Source organism: Harpia harpyja, chromosome 1 (genome assembly GCF_026419915.1).
Source record: "Harpia harpyja isolate bHarHar1 chromosome 1, bHarHar1 primary haplotype, whole genome shotgun sequence".
Classification (NCBI taxonomy): Eukaryota; Metazoa; Chordata; class Aves; order Accipitriformes; family Accipitridae; genus Harpia; species Harpia harpyja.
In genome coordinates, this window is record NC_068940.1 from 2,610,082 (window position 1) to 2,630,613 (window position 20,532).

At 37.8% G+C, this 20,532-nt stretch overlaps 1 protein-coding gene across 1 annotated transcript; it reads left to right on the forward strand.

Moving 5' to 3' along the window:
• Positions 1 to 27: 27 nt before the first annotated feature.
• On the forward strand, positions 28 to 18,209 carry TRIP13 (thyroid hormone receptor interactor 13). The gene is made up of 15 exons (XM_052798482.1): positions 28 to 238; positions 452 to 555; positions 2,141 to 2,306; positions 2,613 to 2,742; positions 4,011 to 4,066; positions 6,501 to 6,591; positions 8,098 to 8,170; positions 9,170 to 9,233; positions 9,486 to 9,572; positions 10,386 to 10,492; positions 11,549 to 11,702; positions 11,881 to 11,993; positions 13,180 to 13,249; positions 13,804 to 16,805; positions 16,906 to 18,209. Exons 2-14 carry the CDS (start codon positions 464 to 466, stop codon positions 13,897 to 13,899), a joined length of 1,299 nt encoding a protein of 432 aa, XP_052654442.1. The 5' UTR covers positions 28 to 238; positions 452 to 463; the 3' UTR covers positions 13,900 to 16,805; positions 16,906 to 18,209.
• The last annotated feature ends 2,323 nt before the right edge of the window (positions 18,210 to 20,532 follow it).

Genomic DNA, 20,532 nt, shown 5'->3' on the forward strand with positions numbered 1-20,532 from the left:
GCCCTCCCCTCAGCCAGCCCGCCTTTTACGAAAAGGCGGTAGCCGTGTCCCGCTGCCTCCCGTCCTCTTCGCCCTCCGGGCGGGGGGGTGGGTGGTGTCTTTTCCCCGCTCTGTGTCGGCGGAGGGGCAGCCCTCGCAGCAGTGGGGGTGCTGAGGGGACGGAGGAGCTCCCCGGGCGGACCTGCGTGTGTGTGTCCCGACCGCAGCGCGCCGTTCTGGGCGCCCTGTCTGGCCTGAGGTGATTTCCCGTCCCCACCGTGGAGGCCCGCGGACGGGGGTGGTGGGGGAAGGAGCGGCGTGTCCCGTGGCTGCCGTCGCTGTCTCCCGGGGGGAGGGAAGCGCCGGTCCCCGCGGGAGGGGGGGGACGGGGGACACGGCGTCTCCCGTTGTGCCGTTGGCGTGTAACGGCCGCTGGAAGCTGCTTCTCCTCGGGATCGCTTTTCCCCCCTAGGAGCGAGAGAGGATGGACGAAGCCGCTGGGGATTTGAAGCAAGCGCTCCCCAACGTGTGTGACAGCGTCCAAATACACGTGGAAGTTCACCAGAAACCAAGCAGGTCTCTCCGATCGGAACGTTACTCGTGCCGTGCGCCTACAAGGGGGCACAGCGCTCTGCTCTGCCTTCGCTACGCGCTCTCCCATGAGTCCCCACGCAGGTGTCTCTTCCTAAGCTTGAACAAACCCGTTCCTCTCAGCTTCTCCTTGTGCTCCTTCTCCATTATGTGATCCGCTCTCATAATCAAGCTAGCGGCCGTATTCTGGACTTGCCCCGGTGTATCATTGTCTCTTCTACAGCAGACCCCAAAACTGCACGCAGTACTCCAGACGTGGTCTCGCAAACAGCCATTAGGTGGAACGAACTGCTTTCCCTAATGTTTGCGCTCTTGCTAGCACAGCCTAAAATAAGGTTGTCCTTATTCGTAGCAGCAGCACGCTGCTGACTCATTGCCAACTTGTATCCCCAGGTCCTTTTCTGCAAAGCTGCTTTTCATCCGGTTGGCCTCTGGTCTGTACTGTTGTCCGGGCAGTAGATGGAGAGAGGATTTCACGTTCACTTTTGTTGACCTTCGAGAGGTTCCTGTCAAACCATATCTCCAACCTGTGGAGGTCCCTCTGAGTAGCAGCCCTGCTCTCTAGTATACTGGCAGCTCTCCCTGCTTTGGTGTTATCCACAAACTTGGTGCAGTTGCTCTCCATCCTGTAGTCCGGGGTGTAGATGCGGATGTAAAAACAGCGTTGGTCCCAATATTGATAGCACCACCCTGCCTTTCCCCACCCGACATACTGGCGGCTCTGCTTAGTCTTTGTACTGCTAATCACAACCCTTTGAGCTGGACAGTCTAGCCACTTCGTTGTCCATTTATCCAGTCCTTAGCTTACCAATATGACTATCTGGATACTATGGGAGAGTGTGTCCAAGGTGTTGTTAAAATCAAGCTGTAAAATATCCACTGCTCTCTTTTTGTCAGGAACTGGGAATGCATCACTGAAATTGCAAAATTACGTTAAAGCCTTTCTGAAATCTTAAAATGGTATTCCTTTTCCTGTAGTTTTTGTCTCTTCTACTGGAATTCTCCTTATAGCATGACCCCATCCTGAGGTATCAGCTGTCCTCAGACAAAAAAGCATAATAGAGCTTCCAAGCTAAGTGTACCAAATTCAATCTAGTAGCTTGGCTATGAGTTTTTCTGTTTTTCCTAGTGAAACGCAGTCAGATTGCATAACCGATTTCCATTCTTGAAATCTAGCTGTGTCATTCCATGTCCCCTGATATGACTGCGAACAGAGCAAATAGTGTTCTTTGGCTCGTGTCTTTTAAAGCACAAATTAAAAACAAGTATCAAACTAGTTGCTTTTGCAAACAAACTGAATTCAATAGGGGTTTTTTTCTGCAGAATGTTACGGGGGAGGGTTGAGTGGCATTTGGGGTTTTTTTGTGGGGGTTGTTTTTTTGTGGGTGGTTTGTTTGGGGGATTTGGGGGGTTTTTCTTGGGTTTTTTCTTGGGGGTTTTTTTGAGTATTTTTGTGAGATGGAAGCTGTTTTCCATGTAGGGTTAGTGTATGAAATAAAGCACTCTGATATTAGTTCATACTTCCTTATAAATGTCAATGCCATAAATAATGCTGTTTCTTTCTTGTTAGTGTGGCCAAGAAAGAAGATGTCAGGATGAGTGTCTTAAAGCTGTTGAACAGACATAACATCGTGTTTGGTGATTACAAGTGGACTGAGTTTGATGATGGTTTCCTTAACAACAACGTGCAGTCTGTGTCGATTGTGGATACGGAGCTGAAACTGAAAGACAGACAGGTATTCACAGTCAAGAATGTACAGCTCTGTTCATATGCCAGTGAACTAGTTGAAGGTAAACGAGTGATAGCCTGAGGACATAAGCAAGGCAAGGTCTGTAGGACGATGTAGTATCTTTTATTGGGCTGACTGGTATAACCAGGAAAAGGTGGCTAAGTTTTTGGGCCTACACCACTTAGTAAGGTCTGAAACAGAAGTAGTAGGCTTTGAAGCTGAATGCCAGCTGAGGACTGTAACTTTCTTATGTTATAATTAGCTTTGAATGAGAAATACGATGCATTAAAAGTCTTTTTATGTCCATTCTAGCCTATTGACTTGAGCAAAAGCAGTCTTTCTCTTCATATTTTTCATCTGAATGAAGAAGGACCAAGCTCTGAAAACCTGGAGCAAGAGAATGAGGATATCATTGCAGCTAACCACTGGGTGCTACCAGCAGGTACCCGTGTGATATTTCTGGAAGGTCTAGAGCAATTACAATGAAAGAAAATCTTGGAAAGGCTAAAAGTTTTTATAGGGTTACTTTTTAAAGGTATTGTTTGTATATATTGTTTAACTTTGTCCTGTGTCAATGGAACCAATATATCTGGACTTTCTTCTTTATAGTTTTGACTGAACTATTACAGGTGATTCCACAACACGTCATTTACTTCTCTAATACTTGTGGATGGGTGGAAGTAACTGATCTTCTGGAATAAAATGTATAGTCATAATCGGAAGCATGCAAATTTTTAACCCTACAAGCTGCATTCCAAATTTTTATTTGGAGACCCACTAGAAGCTCATCAGTTTAAGCATTCATTTTCCAGAGCCCACTGCTGGTTTCCAGCCCCCAAGACAGTGCTGCTCTTATATTTGGAACAAACAAACAAACAAAAGAGATTTAGAGTCCTCAGAGTGTCTTCTGAAAAGAAGAATAAAGCTTTGCTCTGTAATAGAGCGTGGCCTGCCTGTTACTATCTTGTGCTTGGGGAAGTTGGATTCTGTGCCTGGAAGGAGAAGTAGAGATGTGAGCTTAAGCTCAAAGAGACAGTGATTCTGAGGTGTTTCTTGCTCTTTCCATGTTGTGAAAAGCCCAACTATCCATTACACTTCCCTTTGGGAAGAATTCAATCTGATACTTTGATGTTATTCCCATATTATTGTGGTTTATAATTGTTTAGTCGTCTTTGGTTTTCGTTGCTGAAAGCTAGAAACTAACTGCTAGAAATGATTGATACACAAATCACAACTTTATTTTTTTGTGCATTATTCAGCTACATGCTTTTTATTGTCCTCTACATGTTGATGTTAAAAAAAAAAAAAAAAAAAGCTGAATGATAAAATTGGGCTCAGAACCCTCCTCCCACTCCAACTTTCCATAGCTCTCTATCTTGAGGAAATGTAGGTCCATCCTCTATTGAGGGTGGAAAGAATGATATTTTTCCTTTCATGTTAAGAAATTAGGAAGATTAATTTCTCCTCAGAATTATTCGAGGAAACAGAAGTTGTGAAACTGCTGAATTTGTCTGTTAGAAAGTAGTGTTTGCATTTTGAGAAAATTAACGCATAATTTTTTTCCATATATTTTAATTGCTCTCGCATATCTGTTCTTAATCCTTAATTTTAGTTGAGAATAATTTGAAAACTGCTTTGTGCTACAGTGGTAGATTACAAGTTCCCGGACTGATTTTTCCTAAACAGGTATATAATATGTTGCTTTTACAGCTGAATTCCATGGCCTTTGGGAAAGTCTTATATATGACACTGAAGTAAAATCACACGTAAGTTGAAAATGAATAACAATTGAAAGTGCTCGAGGAGAAGTAAGAGTTGAAATGTAGCCTCTTTGATGTTTGCTGCATCCCATGGAGAAGTTATTTGGAAATCACCAGCTCAAAAAACCTCTAGATAATTTTTGATAGTTACATACTTCCCTGATGTACACTTCACAAAAGAAGGCAGAACTGACATTTTGAGATTAAAATCATATCTCAGATGTATATCAATATGTACTACTGTGAAGTCAGCTTTGCAAAATATCTCAGTTTCCCTGTGAAAGTGGATTCAGTGATGCTCATGCCACAAATTATAAAGAATTTCTTCATATGCATTGGCTTATTTTACAGAAATCAGAAGTTTAACAGCTGGAGATGTTTTGGTAGCAACTTAAAAATTCTCAGAAGATATTCACTGTTGCTTTAGACATATTCATCAGCCTGCGTGAAGAAAACAATGGGTGTTCTGTAGAACAGGGTACAAATTCACTTTATTAAAATACTTTATTAAAATTTAAGGCTCATTAGTTCCTTGTTTTTCTAGAAGGGAAGAAGAAAATTGGTGGAAAAAAATAACTTCAGAGACGCGTGTTGCTCTCAGCTGTACCTGCAGTGCTTCCCTTCTACTGGGACTCTTGTTACCTTGCAGTAAACTAACTGAGGAAACTAAATTAATGAAAGTGTTCAACTTATGGTGTGATAGGCTAATTTCCACCTGGTTTTGTCTCATTAATTGGTCCACTGTGACCATAGGTAATGGTCATGTAACAGAAGTGGTGGGTGGAGGCTAGGTGGAGGGGAATGGGACTTTAACTGTATGTTTCTGGCAGCAGCTAGACAATTCATTGGTTTAGCAGTAACGTCAGCCAGCACTGTTACTGTTCATACAAATGCACATTGAATGATTTGACTAGAGTGAGTGCGCTCCCACTTGGAAGCTGGTTAGACATTCGGAAGACACAAAACAGTTCCATGGGGTCATTTTCTATGAAGATTCTGTGTGTTCATCAAAGGTTGCGATGATAACTGCCAGAGCTTGTAGAACTGTAATACTGTAATCTGAAATTTAGTAATTGTGATGTGAGTAAAAACCACAAGTGATTCAATTCAGTTGCTCTTATGACAGCACTCATTAAGATGTTTATCGTGCTTGTTAAAAAAAAAAATGCTTCTACCTGAAGTTTTTGGACACAAATAACTAATTCATTAGTTTGTTTATAATACCATAGATAGAGTATTCTCACTTAAGTCTTTATAACCATCTATAGTAAAGCAAAACATTCCAGTGATTGTACTTCTTCATTTATAAGGTAAACATCAATTAACACATCAACATTTTTCTAATGTATGGAACTGCTTTCCAAATCATCTGTGAAATGACAAGACTATTTAATTAGACTTACTGATGTACTAAATAACAGCAAGTTGATCACTGTTGGCTGTAAGCGTGTGTTGGTAGAAAGAAGTGGTGGCTTTTAATGACTAAAACTAGAACTACTTCTGTAAAAGTAATTGTGATGAATGTTCATTCTTTAAACCATGGAACTAGCTGGGTATGGTTGAGTTCTACAGACTCTGAATTGGCTGCTGTGAATTTTCAAAATAATACAGACAGTGTCGATATAATATTGAAAGACATGCTGGATGAAGTTCAGGCGTTTTGCTGTTGTGTAATTGCTCCATCCTGGGCGTGAGATATTGCAGGAATACTATTGTATTGTCCTATTAACACATGGATCAAAAGCACATTACAGGTAACAGCAACAGAAAGTAATATGGTATCAGGTGTTATTATAGGTAAAAATCGGCATTGATTCACACCTGAGGTTCATATTCATTTTGTTGAAAGCATTATGTACTTCCTAATTCTAGATAATTCTAAAATGAAGCATTATTTTTAGAAGCAAGCATTCAGGGAAGTGCATGCAACTTCCCTTATTTGGAAGGATAACCAATCTACAAATTCCTTACAGTAGCTGATACAAATGCTTCAGTAGAAAGGAGGTAAAATGTGACAGAAAATACTTTGTTTAGTGGGTTGACTACAACAAACTGAACAAATGTATAGTTGTACGACATCTAAACAGGACCTGGAGTTTGAGTCTTTGACTCTCTGTGCTTGGTCAGCTTGTGTTTTAAAGACACGCTGTAAGTGGGATGATGGAAAATGAATATAATTTCACTTCCTTAAAGCATTTCATTTATTCATGTAAAGTTCTGGAACTGCATTTGTGCCCAGTACATGCTATTCTTTTTCCTGAGGGCAGGAAGGAAATGAATTTCCAACATTTGCAGAAAGAAAATTTGCCTATGACTAAAAGACGGGCCCATTTTTTTTAATTTTGTTAAGAGTACATAATAGACATGATTAGGAGATTGCTTCTGTTTGTATTTGCTAATATGTCTCTAATTTTTGTGTCTTTTTCTCTTCTTCAATTAGTTACTTGATTATGTGACGACAACATTACTATTTTCTGACAAAAATGTTGACAGCAACCTGATATCGTGGAACCGAGTTGTTTTGCTACATGGTAAAAATGATCTGTCTTAAATCAAGTAGATTCTTTGGCCATCTGTTTATACTTTCCTTCTGGAAAAACTTGTATTGCACTTCTGTGTAGTGAAATTAGATGATCCAAAAGCAGCAGGGAAGTATTCTCTCTATAATACAAATTTAGATGAAATGTAATGTCAGAATCAAATCAATGTTCACATGTACTATGTTTTGCAGGAATTTAAATTTTAAAATTTATAATGCAGTGACAGTAGTTGTTTTTTTAATTTTCATTTTAAAGTGATATTATTGCTTTTTTGTATAAAGTGCAAAAATGATGCTGAGAACTTTAGGAGCCATATACTAGTCACAGTTCTATTGCAGTATTAAAAAATTTGTTAGTTACGGCTTTATAAAAACTTTTGAGGAAACTGGGAAATCAATGTGTGTTGTGTTACTGTGTGTTCTATTGCCGAGTATGAAGGCAGTACTCTCGCTAATTTAGTTATTACTATTTCAGTGAAGCTGTAATCTTCAGTCAGTCCTAGTTTACTGTGGAGGTTATACCATAAACGCAATTAACATCAGCTGAATCCATTTTCTTGCAAAATGCAGCTTGCTATTGATTAATTACAATTTTGTCATCAAGACTGGTATTAAAAAATAAAAGGTCATAGTGGAAATGTTTGTTATGAGTGTTGATTATATGTAAGTTATAGCTATCAGTTTAGAAGCTGCAGAATGTTTTTGTTTGGAAAACTTTATTTCAGACTGTTAATAAATTTATGATAGATATATTTAATTTTAGTAGTGAGCTCATTATTGCGATCACGAAGTTAATACGGGGAAATCTACAACTGTTGTAGTGCAAAATACATTTATGCTATAATGGCAGTACTGGCTTTGAGTGAAAGTACTGTCCTCTGGTTGATGTTACCAGTTTGTTTAGCACCCACACATCATCTTCCATACATTTGTACTCTGTTTAACTATACTTGTACTTGTCTGTTTGGAGAAAGTCTGTGTGGCTCTTCCATAGGGTGTCAAGCCAGATCCAAAAGGTTTGTCCCAGAGCATACTTCCTAAGATGCTCTGGGTTGCCCCAAGGTAGAGATTTCTGGGAAAGCAGACAGCTGATCAACTGGGCATGATGTGTTTCTGTTTTGCATGTTAGAAGAGTGTGTTTCAGAAAGATATAAGTTTCAGCGTAGCACTGACTTTTGAGAATGCTGATAAGCCTAAGCCCTGCTAGGGTGATAGACTTTGCTTCTGTGGCCACTGAGTATTTTAACTTTATGGTGTCTGCATACAAACTATTACACTAACTATACTAATAATTGAAAATTATATAAATTCAAAGCGCAGCTCTAGGACTGTAGCAGAGTAAGCAATCTTCTGAAAATACCCCAGTGTTCACAATCATTGTCTGCTGTGTTTTTATTCTACAATTAGTGCTGTAATGAAATGTAGTTAAAGAGACGTTGCATGTCGTTAACAACCTGATGCAGATTCTGTGTAATGTATGGATTTGATTTCAAACCAGGCCCTCCTGGAACTGGCAAGACTTCTCTGTGTAAAGCATTGGCTCAGAAACTGACAATTCGACTGTCGTACAGGTGATTGTTTTTGGAAGCGTTTCACTTACATTTACTATTGTTAATTGTTCTTTTTCAGTAGCGCAAAGATATTTAGTGTTTGATTTCAAGTAACTGGTGCCAAGTGCTAATGTTCATAGCTCTTTTGTAGTGTGCCTGGCTAGCAAAAAAATTGATCTTATAGAGAGACTGGTTAGGATATTTTAATGCCTTTTAAAATGTGTCATTATTTGTGCCCAGGTATGTAAAACAAATTCCAGTGGCAATATAGTCATTTGTTTGTGCTTATGCTGCACATCAATGAATATTAAAGGACAACAGATCACAGAGTATTGAGCCTGCTATTTATATTTCCATGCTCACAAAAGCCTGTTTTTAATAGGTAGTGATTTTGTAACCAATTTGTTTTGTACTTGGATTGTCTGAATGCCACTGTCTGCAGAGGTCAGTCTGTATATGAGATAAGTAATAAGAGTTAGCCTTAAACTTCATAGCAACTTAACAAATGTATATAAAAAAATAGTTGCTATATAAAATATTAGGTGTAACATAAATAGTGTGTAATTATTGGAGTGATCTGACTCTAACCCAAGCTGAATTTATGATAAACATGGGCTATATAATGTGTGGTTGAGATATTTTGTCCTAAGTATATCCATGCAGAGCTCAGTAAATAAACTTCATGCTCTTGTATGTGTTCTTGCTATACTGAACAAAATCTTACAGGTACAGAAGAATGAGGCCATTAGCATGGTAACTGTTACTTAAACTATATGTAAATAGCACCTGTTCTAATGAAGAAATTCTGACAGCAATTTAATATAAGGAATTCTAGTGAGACATGTTTCTGAAAATGACAAACTCAAAACAGGTGTTATATTTTGAAAAGTAAGTAATTTAAAGTGCTGATTCACAGAATTCCAGGGTTGAAATGGAGGGAATGAGACTTACGGAAATCAATGATATAACTGACTTTTATTTACAATAGAGTTGATACTTCTTTTTCCCTTCTTACTTTAGGTATAGGTATGGACAATTAATTGAGATAAACAGCCATAGCCTTTTCTCTAAATGGTTTTCTGAGGTATGTATTGATGTAGCTAATTAAGTAGACCTTGTGTTTTAGAAATTAGACTTTCTGTTGAGCTTGTTTCATAAAATAAGTGTGTGCACCAAAGATTACTCGGAATAATTGATGTGTTTGAGAACACTTAAATAGAAGCTATATTAGCAAGTTACCTTAAAAAAACAGGTATTTCCGTCTTTAAATATGGTAAGGCTTGGAAAGTTGTGTGATAAGGAAATAGTTAAACATATGCATATGGTGTCTTTCTAGAGTGGCAAGCTTGTAACCAAGATGTTCCAGAAGATTCAAGAGTTAATTGATGACAAAGATGCTCTTGTATTTGTACTGATTGATGAGGTATGATTCTAATAGCATTGACATACATAAAATTTAGCAGAAAGTAAATTGATGGGAGGGAACTGTGATAATGCTCATTTGTAAAGAACAGTAAAAGCGTATTTATGCTTTTTTGTAAGTTACACATCTTGGTGCAGAAGAGTGAATTTTAATCTTGACTGCTGCAGATTTGAGAGATTTGGGAGGAACACAGTATGATTTAGCAGGCAAATTCCAGCTGAAAATGAAGCGAAACCTTTCTTGGTGAACTTGCCTTGCTGCTGTGTGTTTACAAATGGAGTATTGTTTTAAACTTCAGAATAGCCTAGATTTGTATTAATTGTGCTCTTATGTATGTTGTAAAGCTCTAAAAAGCATTATTATTGTTCAGTTCATTGTCGAGATTCTCTTCAGACTTGCATACCTAAGCAACTTAGTAAGCATGTACCTTATTAGCTTTGTTATGTTGGAGTTCCTATGGGGAAGCTCATTCTAAATTCAGTGTATTCATTCTTCTGTTGTGTGTATCCCCATACCCACCCCCAGGCCCTGAAATTTAGTTAAAATGAAAAACAGCGTCCGTTCTGCTGTCTAAACAGGAATTTCACTCACTAAAATTTGCTTCCTTGACATTCCTTTCCCTTTCCCTGTAAATTCCTACTTAACAAAAGATTTTGAAGATGAAGCTTTAGATACCAGACACAAGGATCTGAAGGTGTATTGTCTGGGTTATTTGCTTGCTGCCAGCGCTCCAAATGTGCAATCTTTTATGGGGTTTTGGTGATTTTGTTGTTGTTGGTTTTTTGTTTGTTTGTTTCATTTGTTTTTTTGTAGGTGGAAAGCCTCACAGCAGCCCGCAGTGCCTTCAAGGCAGGCACAGAGCCTTCAGATGCTATTCGTGTGGTGAATGCTGTACTGACACAAATAGATCAGATTAAAAGGTAAACTCATGTTATTGCAACAGCAAAAGGTAATGGACAATTTCAGGATTCCTGCTAAATCTTAATTCGTACTTGGAATACTAAACCAAATTGGTTAGTGAATTATTCTTTGTTAAAGGTGGTAATTGCTAATTGTGAAAAGAAATAGGAGTAATCCAACAGAATATTTTGCATGTAACTAAGTGAACAATCAAATCTACAGATGGTATACTTCCTTTAAAGCTAGGGAGAGATACAGGATAGATGGTCATGATGTCTGCTTGGAGAGACAAGAATAAGATCAATGAAGAATTCATTCATTATTTACAGCTTCTGGATATCAATTGAAAGCAGACTTGCACAACACGTGGTTTTGAAGCAATCATTAATGATGCTTGGTCCTCTTTGTGTGCTGGATTTAGTGCAGCATACTATCTTTTGTTTTATTCCTGCCACTTGCCTCCCCTTTTTGCGCATACTTGGCTCTGTTCACAGCAAGAAAGGTGCTCTAGTATTTGGCCCTGTCTTTAAAAGGTAAGTGGCTTATTCATACATAAAAGTGCACAGGCTTTGTCTAAAAATAGCTATGGTTAAGAATATTCTTTCAGTATTTCTTAGAGCAAGGAGATGTTACTTCTCTTTTAAGCTCACTCTAATGTGATCTGCGGTTAGAATGTGTCACATTGCCAGTTAAACTATATACTTTCTACTGAATTGAATTGGAAAATGTGTAGATTAAATGTTTAAATTTACAAGTCGTCTTGGTTTTTTTTGTTTTTTTTGTGGCAGAAACTATGCCAGTAGGCTCTCAATAGTTAATGTATATCAGTTCTAAAATAGGGTTGGAGAAACTATGGACACTTGACAAACAGCTGAAAGAAAGAGACTATGCATTGAACTAGATTGGTGATAACTGGCCAGGAGCTTCAGATTATTTAATATAATTGCTGACAAGAGTGATGCAACTGCTTATTGCATGAAATCGTTTGAGTCATGAGAAGGAAGGTATCAATTTGCCAGTCACAAAAGGAGATAATTCTTGTACATATGACCTAAAATTCTGATTTTATCTTGAAGGTATCCCAATGTAGTTATCCTGACTACTTCAAATATTACGGAGAAAATTGACATGGCCTTTGTAGACAGGGCTGACATAAAGCAATACATTGGACCTCCATCCACTGCAGCAATATTTAGAATATATCTTTCTTGCTTGGAAGAACTGATGAAGGTAATATTTTGAAAGCAAGACTAAAATGTCCTATTTTAATAAATCTGACATCTTAATCGTACTTCCTAAATAACAAAAATACACAAATTTCATTCCGTGTATTTCCACTTTTACTGTAGAATTTAATTGTGAATGTATTAAAGTTTTTCATACAACAGTGTATAACTCTTCTTTCTAGTGTCAAATAATATATCCTCGACAGCAGCTCCTGACACTCAGAGAGCTAGAGATGATAGGCTTTGTAGAAAATAACGTGTCACGGTTAAGCCTTGTGCTAAAAGAAATCTCAAGGTAAGATTTTGAAATTCTGCATATAGATATATATATAATGAGTTGTGGAATGATGTATAAAAGTAATTGAATTTTATAACGGCTAGAGTTCTGAAACATCTCAATTTTTTTCTGTTAGGGTTAGCGCAAAACCTTTCAGGGGACAAAAGTGGAAGCGATCAGGTTTTGCCAACATTTCTTAGTCTCCCATCTGGCTTGGCTTAGTACTGCTTCTGGTTTCTCCTCTGCCCTTTGAAGTCCTCTTGACAAATTGCCAGCTAGATTAGCGAGATGCCTGAGGTTTCAGTGGACATTGTGAATTGTAATGCAGTTTAGCGGAAATATCATTGGCCTTAGTTCCCACTAAGAAAGCATCTTGGAACGCCTTGCAATCTACTAAGTTAGTTTTTAGCATCAAGATCTAACTGGACAAAAGCAAAGGGGAAAGGAGTGAAGTGTAAATGCAGAGTTATGATTTGCTGAGTATGCTAGTAGAGCAAATAGTCTTTCACTGCAGCATAACAATTCTTGAAACAATAAAAATTATATTCACAATATCAAGCAATATTTTTTCCAAAGTGCTGGGCCCTGTGGAACAAAATAAAATAACGTTCATAAAGTCAGAAAAGTGTGTTTTCCTTCTGTTCCTGAAGTATACAATCTTAACCAGTGAGGAGTGGAGTAAAAGCAAGAAAGCAAGTAAATTTTTCCAGGTGTAGAGGTTTGGGTTCTACATACACAGAGTGGTGCTTGGAGGAGACGGAAACATGTATCAAGTAGGTGAGGTAAAGGAAGCTGTGTGTAAATGGTGGGAAGGAGGAGATAAGCAGTAGCCGTGAGGTCCAGCCTTGAAAAGAAATTTTTCAAGTCCTTCCAAGAGTGGATGGAAGGTTATGTCTGTACCATACCCTTCCAGTGTAGACATTCCCACCACATTCATGAGATATGACACAGTGATGTGAAGGGCGTGATGTAAGCGTTGGCAGGCAAATGTGACTGCTATTTCTGTACCCTTGCTTCAGCCTCCCATAGGCTGAAGTTGTCTGTTCACTTGCTGCTTCTGCTAAAAATGCTGCAGGTGACCTGCTGAATTGTGATTTGAGGTTTTCTTAGAGCAACTTATGAGAGAAACTCAGAAAAAGGAAAGGTCTTCTTTTAAGAGTGGATATTTAGCATTTAAGCAGCACTTGTCTCTGTTTTACTGTAGAAAAAGTGAAGGTCTTAGTGGCCGGGCCCTGAGAAAACTTCCTTTCCTAGCACATGCACTTTATATTCAAGTAAGTTTATTCTATTCATTATATTTTGGTTTGGTTTTAAGACAGGTGGGAAGACATTTGGACACTTCCCAAAGTAAAAGATTAGGCCTAAATCCCCCTTTTAATCTGAATTGCACTGTTTCTGCAGCTTTGTAGACTGAAACAATTTTGTGCTGCCCGTAATTTAAAATGTGATTGAAGACAGGTGGGATTAACCTGTCCAACAGCATTCTACTTTTAATTAAATGTTGTGGCAGAACATCGATATTGGTCCTCTGATAATTTCCTGCTGAAAGAAAACACTCTGCCACTTTATAAATAATATTAATTCATTAAAAACCTTTTTTGAAGCAAATCCACAGTGATAGTTGTTGACTCAAGACTTTGCATAGCTTGATTTTGACTTTACTATGCTAGCTGGTTTAAAATAAACCTTCAGTTTTTTGTTTTGTAGCATTTTGAAAACTTTGTAACATGGAAGTCAAATATTTCCCTTAAGCACTGTGATTTGTATGTAAAATATTATGTATGCCTATTGCTGTAGTGTGTCTAACAAAATGTTCTCTTATTTTCAGTCCCCCAGTGTTACAATGACAACGTTTCTTCAGGCTCTTTCACTTGCAGTAGACAAACAATTCGAAGAAAGAAAGAAACTTGCAGACTGTGTGTGATACTCTACTGTTTTATAGTTGTCTGTATTGTAAACACTGAAAGCTACATATTTTTCATACAAACTGTGCAACTTCTATGCATCTGTAAAATAGATTGTCAACACCTTAAAAAACCTGGAATGCCTAATCTAGTTTTTCAAAACATTCTTTAATAAACAATTAAGAAACTACAGCATATTTTTTAAAAGCCTTATTTCAAATACCAGTAAGAGGATTGTAAAAAATTCTTGCTAAAAGTCAGTTTTCATCTTTTGCAGTTATTAAAAGTGGGCAGACTTCTGTTCCTTGTTTCTTAGTCACTAACTTTCTATCTGTGCATCAGTTTTTATGCTTCTGATTTATTTCATATTTTTCACGGCAATAGAAATTCAGTCTTTGGATCTGATACTTCTGCCATAAATGCACCATTTGTTATTGCTTCTGAAATAACAAGCGTGAACTGGGAAGGATTTGAAGTGCTCACTGATGACCCAGACCCTTTATACTGATGTCTCTTTATCTTGAAATTTAATATCAAGTATTACTTCTTTTAATTACACCAGATTCAAAAGTTTAAAATAAGGGACCACTTAACTGTGTTTTGTAATACTACTTTTTTGTGTTGTAGCAAGGACGTGAACCAGAGTAGACTGTGTTTTTTCACTAAAGAGAAGCTACAATGTGTAAGAAAGGTTCTTTAAAATGCATGAAGTTTGGTTTGGTTTTGTTTATAAACATGACATAAAAGTTACAAATCATCTGTGGAGAAAAATATTTTGTAGTGCAAAAGCCAGGAAATGTATGCATCCAGTTCCTAAAGGAACAGAGTCAACTTTTATGTGGTAAATACATATCCTATATAATGGTGGTTACAAAACCGTCAACTCTTCTTTTTTTTTTTATATTGACAAGTATTTTATCTACAGTCAGCTGAAGGAATGAAATGTTAGGGGAGTTTCCAGATCAGAAGTTTAATTTTTCTTAAATGAAGATGAAATAGTGAGGTTTACGTTGATGATATCCAGTTAATGCATGCCGCCTAGCTGTTGGTATTGGAAATACTTTAAAGATAGTGCATTTTGTTACTTACTTGTTTGTATCTTTTAAATCAATGTTATACTATACATTCATGAGATGAATTATTTTGTCCTGAGCTATTTTTATTGATGAACGCTATAAACTGTGCATTAAAAAACTGCACAGAACTTGTCAAGTGCTAGTAAATTTTTATTATGGCATCTATACTTATGCAAAGAGAGTCTCTTTTGTTAAACCTTACTATATACTATATATATTTTATATATAGTATATAAGCCTCATTATATTACTTTTGAAAATAACTTTTTAAATATTCTTCCCTATCCACCCCCCAAAAAAGAAGGGGGGTGGTCAGGAGAAGATTGTCCCAAATTCAGTCAATTGCAATTGTGTACTCTATTTTTCCCACAATCATTGTTTTGGAAATACTGGTGCATGCAAGAAACTTCCATAAAAGCCAGGTATAGGAAGACTACTGAAAGGTAAAATTTTATAGAGACTCTAGTCCATAGTGGGTTTGTGGCTTCTGAAGTAAAGAGACTTAGACTTAAAATGAGTATTCATTCAATACAGGTGTATATTGTTGTGTGTGCCTGTCTTGATGATCCATGTATAGATACTGGAGTACTTCCATGGTAATGCAAAAGCACGGAATTATCTGCTGTTCTGGATTTGAGATTTCTTTAAGAACTGTAGAAGCTCCACACATTGCAAGTTCATGTGTGTATGTTTCATTGAGGGTGTATACATTTCCTCTGCTTCGAAAGCAGACCTCACTAGCATTGCTTGCTTGGTCTTTCTGTAGACTCATTGATTTTATCAAGGCTTATAAAAACTGTGAAGACCAGCTGTTCCTGCAGTTTACTCCTTCTCCCCTCCTCATTCCTTGATCTGAGGTGATGTCATTTTCCCCAGCCATGTAGTTTACCTTTTTCTTAGAATTTCATAGATATTCTAAGTATTTCTACTCAGACTAGGACACGCTAGTATTCTGAGAGTTGAGCAGAATTTAGAGACCATTTTTAGTATGTGCAATTTTGCTAATACATGGATTTGTGCTATGGCTGGCCATAGTTTAATCTTTTATTAAAATCCTAGTTAACTAATTCTGATGAGTGATTTATTTTAGGTGGTAGTTCCAGAAAGAAAACTCACACAATGATGGAGGCTTACTTCTTGTTTTCCAGTTGTGTGCAAAGTACTGCCCTGCATAGAACGGACATTTTGGATTTTTTTTCTCTTGAGAATTTTAGTTCAGCACAATTTTAAATTCTAAAGACTTTGAATCTGTATCTTTGAAGAGAATCACCTTGAACAGGTTGTATTTGGTTTGGAGGGAAGTATTTTCCGTTCCTTTTGTTGAAGATACGTTCCTTTATATCCAAGAGTTCAAAATAAATTAAACTAGACAAAGAACATAAAATGTGGAGCCTTAGGACAACCTAGGGCTTAGGCCATTCAGTTGGAAGAGGGTGCTTGGGAGGTTCTAGACTGAACAGTTTCTATCCTGTATTTAATGACCATCTACTCTGAAGTACACACATTTTCTGTGCAACAAACCACATGGTTGTATCAGGCCCCATGGAATCTTGTTTAGCCTTTTTTTGCAAACAGGTAACAATTTTATTTTAATGAAGGCAGACAAAGAATGTTTGTGCTCTGCTTGGATTGTCTTATAGATTTGCAGGACTGCTATAAGGAAGGACACATTGGATATGGAGAGTCCTCAGAGGAACCTTCTCCCCCAGGCAGGGCACGTCTATCCCATGCTCAAATGCAGTAACCATGGCTGTTCTTTTCACAGGAGACCCAGTGGCCACACATGAATCCTCTGTTTTCTTACCGTGTTCAGTTAACGGTTATATGGAGGGAATAGTCCTCTTTTCCAGGTACAATTCCAGAACAATTTTTTTTATTTTCAAACATAACCATAAATTAGAAAAACCATCTTTTAGCACAAAAAAAAAATTTCTGCTTTGTTATTAACAGATTGCTTCTAATTCTGCTCAAAGCCACTAGATGGCAAGCATGGATCCTTCAGTTTTAGCAAGTCATGGGAAAACGGGAATGCTGACTGAAAGTTTCAAAAGTCCTGATGAACAAGACTGACTTTGCTGCAGTGAAAATCCCTCTTCAAAATGTAAAGTTAGCTGTAATGTAACACCACAGAATTTCTCTGAAATTCTTACAGAAAGAGAGATTCTGGGATATAAAATCTTTTGCCAAATAAAAAGAAGCTGTTGCAGAATTTGATCCAAAGATGAAAACCAGTGAGTTTTCCATGCTATGGCGGACGTTATTTTGCACTGTAGTTTAACTGTCTCATCCACTGGGTGGTGGGTTTAGAAGAATATCTGGGATCTAGGTCACTATAAGCGTAGATGATGAAATTTTGAGCCTGGTGAAGGCCAAGACTTTCAGCCTAGCACATTAAAGTGCATGGAATGTGGGATTTTATAACATTTAAGTAATCCTGAAATAGCGACGTAAAATTTTTTTTCTTTGCTTGCAAAAAGCAAACGTAGACCCTTTGCCAAGCTGAGCACTGCTTATTTTATGAGACGTTACTGTGACTAACGTTTTTCCAAGCAGCTAAAAGTGTTCATTTCTGATCCAGATCCTATGACATGATTTTCAAAATTGGGGGAGAGGAGGTTGAAGAGGGATGGCTTTTATTACCCCATTTATCCACTGGAAATTATACAAAGGCAGTGGTTTTTCTAAAATTAATCTTAAAGGTTAAATAACTGTCTAAAACTTTAGACCTGTGGAAATACAAAATTCATTTCAAATGATCCTACTCTCATGGCTCACTGTCAGTGCAGTGTTGCACTTCATAATTTTCAGTTTAGCAAGGGATGAGAACCCAGGGTAGGAGAGCCAAGGCCAGACACTGAGAACAATATGACGATTTTAAAGCAAGTTTCTAGAAACCAACAGAAGATCTGTGTTTGTTTAATTTCTTTATATGTTATATATGTGTTTGTAAGAATTGAAGAGAATGTAGTTGATGTGGTCTGCTGAAAAGTAAGTGTCAGGTAATTTGATAAAGAATGAAGATGTAGATGCATGCATTTTAAATCAGGCGTGTGGGGTTGTATGTCAAAACTGCTGGGTCTGAGACAAAATAGCTTTGTCTCCAAATTTTAATGATGGTACATTGAATTCTCTAAGGATCATCTCTGAGTTTAAAGGAAAGATAATTAAGGTCATTAAAGAAGTGAATTAAAGAAGCGTTTCTTTGCTCAACTTCACGCCAGATGAAGTTATATTTCATGCATAATGAGCCTTTATTGGAACGCTCAACTTCACGCCAGATGAAGTTATATTTCATGCATAATGAGCCTTTATTGGAACGACTGTTGAAGGTCTGGTGAAGTCTTCTGGGTAGACTTGAGTAAATAAAAGCATTGTATATAAAGCTGTGGTGTTCTGACCATTAAGTAGTACAAATTTGGAATAATTGTCTCCTTTTACTTAGTAAAAATTATATTTAAATCATAATCCTTCCTTTTCTTTTTATCATTTGTTCTGTGCCATGTAAAGAAATCCACTGCTTGCATCTTTCCTCTGACAGCCTCTGAATGCTTTTCTGGACAAGTTGCTTATCTTTTAGTCACCCCAGTTTTCTTACCTGTGATTTTAAATTCATCTGCCCTCCTAAAGTGTGTTCAAAGGATAGACTAGTCAATATTTGCTTATATTTCTTTTGTCTGCTAAGTTGTTCAGGGAACAGGAGTGGTCTGTGCCGCTCTCATCCCCTTCCACAGAAAGACAGGAATTAGGATGCTTGGAAATACGATTTCTCTATGGAATTTCTAGCACTGATTGTCACTACCCTGCATTGTCTTTTACTAGCCGGGCTGCCGTATAGTGTCTCCTCTCTGCTGCTGCCCAGATAAACTCTCTGGGAAGAAGTTTCCAATTTTTTACCATCTCTATACGAGTTGGGAGGGGGAATTGCATTTCCAGTGGAATGTCCCAGCTTGAGTACGATGCTAGCAGTTATAGTGAAACACCTTCTATACTTCACATTGCTGCAGATCAACTTAAACCGAAAAGCAGGGTGCAATCTGTTTTCATCCTTTCTAATTCTGCATGGATTCTTGAGGCACTAATGTAGTAAGTAGAGGTTGGATGGGGCATGTTTCCTCATAACCAGTTGCTGGTTTGACTTACCATGCTTCTGAACAACGGCACGATTCAGGCAGGGACCACAGACAGTGCCAGAGGAGAGAACATCTTTTTTCTTGCTGCTGATCTCAAAGTAGCCAAGTAGTTTACAGGAGTTCAATTTATAATGAAAGGCTGAAAACAAGAAAACGATAGCGCCTGAAAAGGGATCAAATCCAAAACTCAGAATTTTCTAAATGCTGTAAAATGCCAGAAAGTAATTTCAAAGTCCAGCCCATAAACAACAAAACCCGCCACAGAATAGTGGTGAGAGTGACCCGAAGTAAGGTAGATGATTCCAGTATGCTTCTTAACCTTTTTTTTTTTTTTTTGCTGTTTTATATCTTGAGGCCATTTACATCTTGCCTGGATGAATTGGTATTAGCCAGAAAACAAAACAAAAGAAACCCTCCTGACTGAAGTCTTTTTTCTACTGAAGAGCTGCCGTTCATAAAGAGCTGCTGTTTGCTGGCATTCGTGGGCAGCTGCAGTTTGCAAAGGGCTGCCCTTTGCAAAGAGCTGCTGTTTGGAAAGAACTTCCATTTGCGAAATGCAGCCAAATATAAGCTCCTGTCTCAGTTTATGTCACAGTTCATGTCATCGTCGTGTCACAATCTGTGTCACAGTTAAAGATGGAAACTTAGATGGTAACTTTTTGAATCAGATCGTGTATACTTCTTAATATCAAGCCAAGAGCTGTTTCTTCTCTTAGGGTTTCCTTGAGCAGCCTTTCCAGCATACTTTGTCCTGATGTTACTTCCTTCCACTGTTTTTTTTCCTTCATTCTTGACATGTCTATTTACCAATAGTCTCATTTAAAAGTAGGCATTCCAGCTACTCTATATTATTCCCTAGATTTCCTAAATTTGTGTAGGAAAACTTGGGAGGGGGGTTGTATCCTTTTTAAGTGACATTAGGGTGGTTTTGACTTTTTCTTTGTTTTCTATTTGACTATTGCCATCTTCTGCACTATCTTTCTTTAGAGGCTAGATCAAAATGTACTCAGCAATATGCTGCAAGCTAGACTGGGGAGGATGCTGTTTTCCAAGCAGCTTTCCTTCCCCCTGGATTTCTTTTGTTATGGTATAGAAATAAGCTGTAGTCATCAGAACTGTAGAAATATTTGTACAGTAATTTGCTCTGGAATTCCATTTTACATAGTCTCAAGCAGTAGCATGATGCTGCATATTCTCTGATTGCAAATATGCTTTAAGTTTCCATCCCCAGGCGACCATTCTTATTTCTTGCAGCAGTTTGTTATCTCTTCATTTTGCTGGCGCACTGCTTGTAGAACTCTGTGGAAGAAGCAGCAAAGATGTGTCATGGAAATGTCTTTAAGGATTTTTGCTGCTAGAGCAAATGACCATCAAATTAATCCATCTGAGGTGATCAGTAATCATTGAATAGGGCAGTTGCCTTACTCCAGTTGGTAATCTCCTAGGA

Bases quoted from the DNA above. Each gene is read 5' to 3' on its own strand.
- TRIP13 (XM_052798482.1), top strand. From the start codon at position 464: ATGGACGAAGCCGCTGGGGATTTGAAGCAAGCGCTCCCCAACGTGTGT. The intron at 9,573-10,385 runs GTATGATTCTAA...GTTTTTTTGTAG, and splicing joins TATTTGTACTGATTGATGAG to GTGGAAAGCCTCACAGCAGC. The intron at 10,493-11,548 runs GTAAACTCATGT...TTTATCTTGAAG, and splicing joins CAAATAGATCAGATTAAAAG to GTATCCCAATGTAGTTATCC.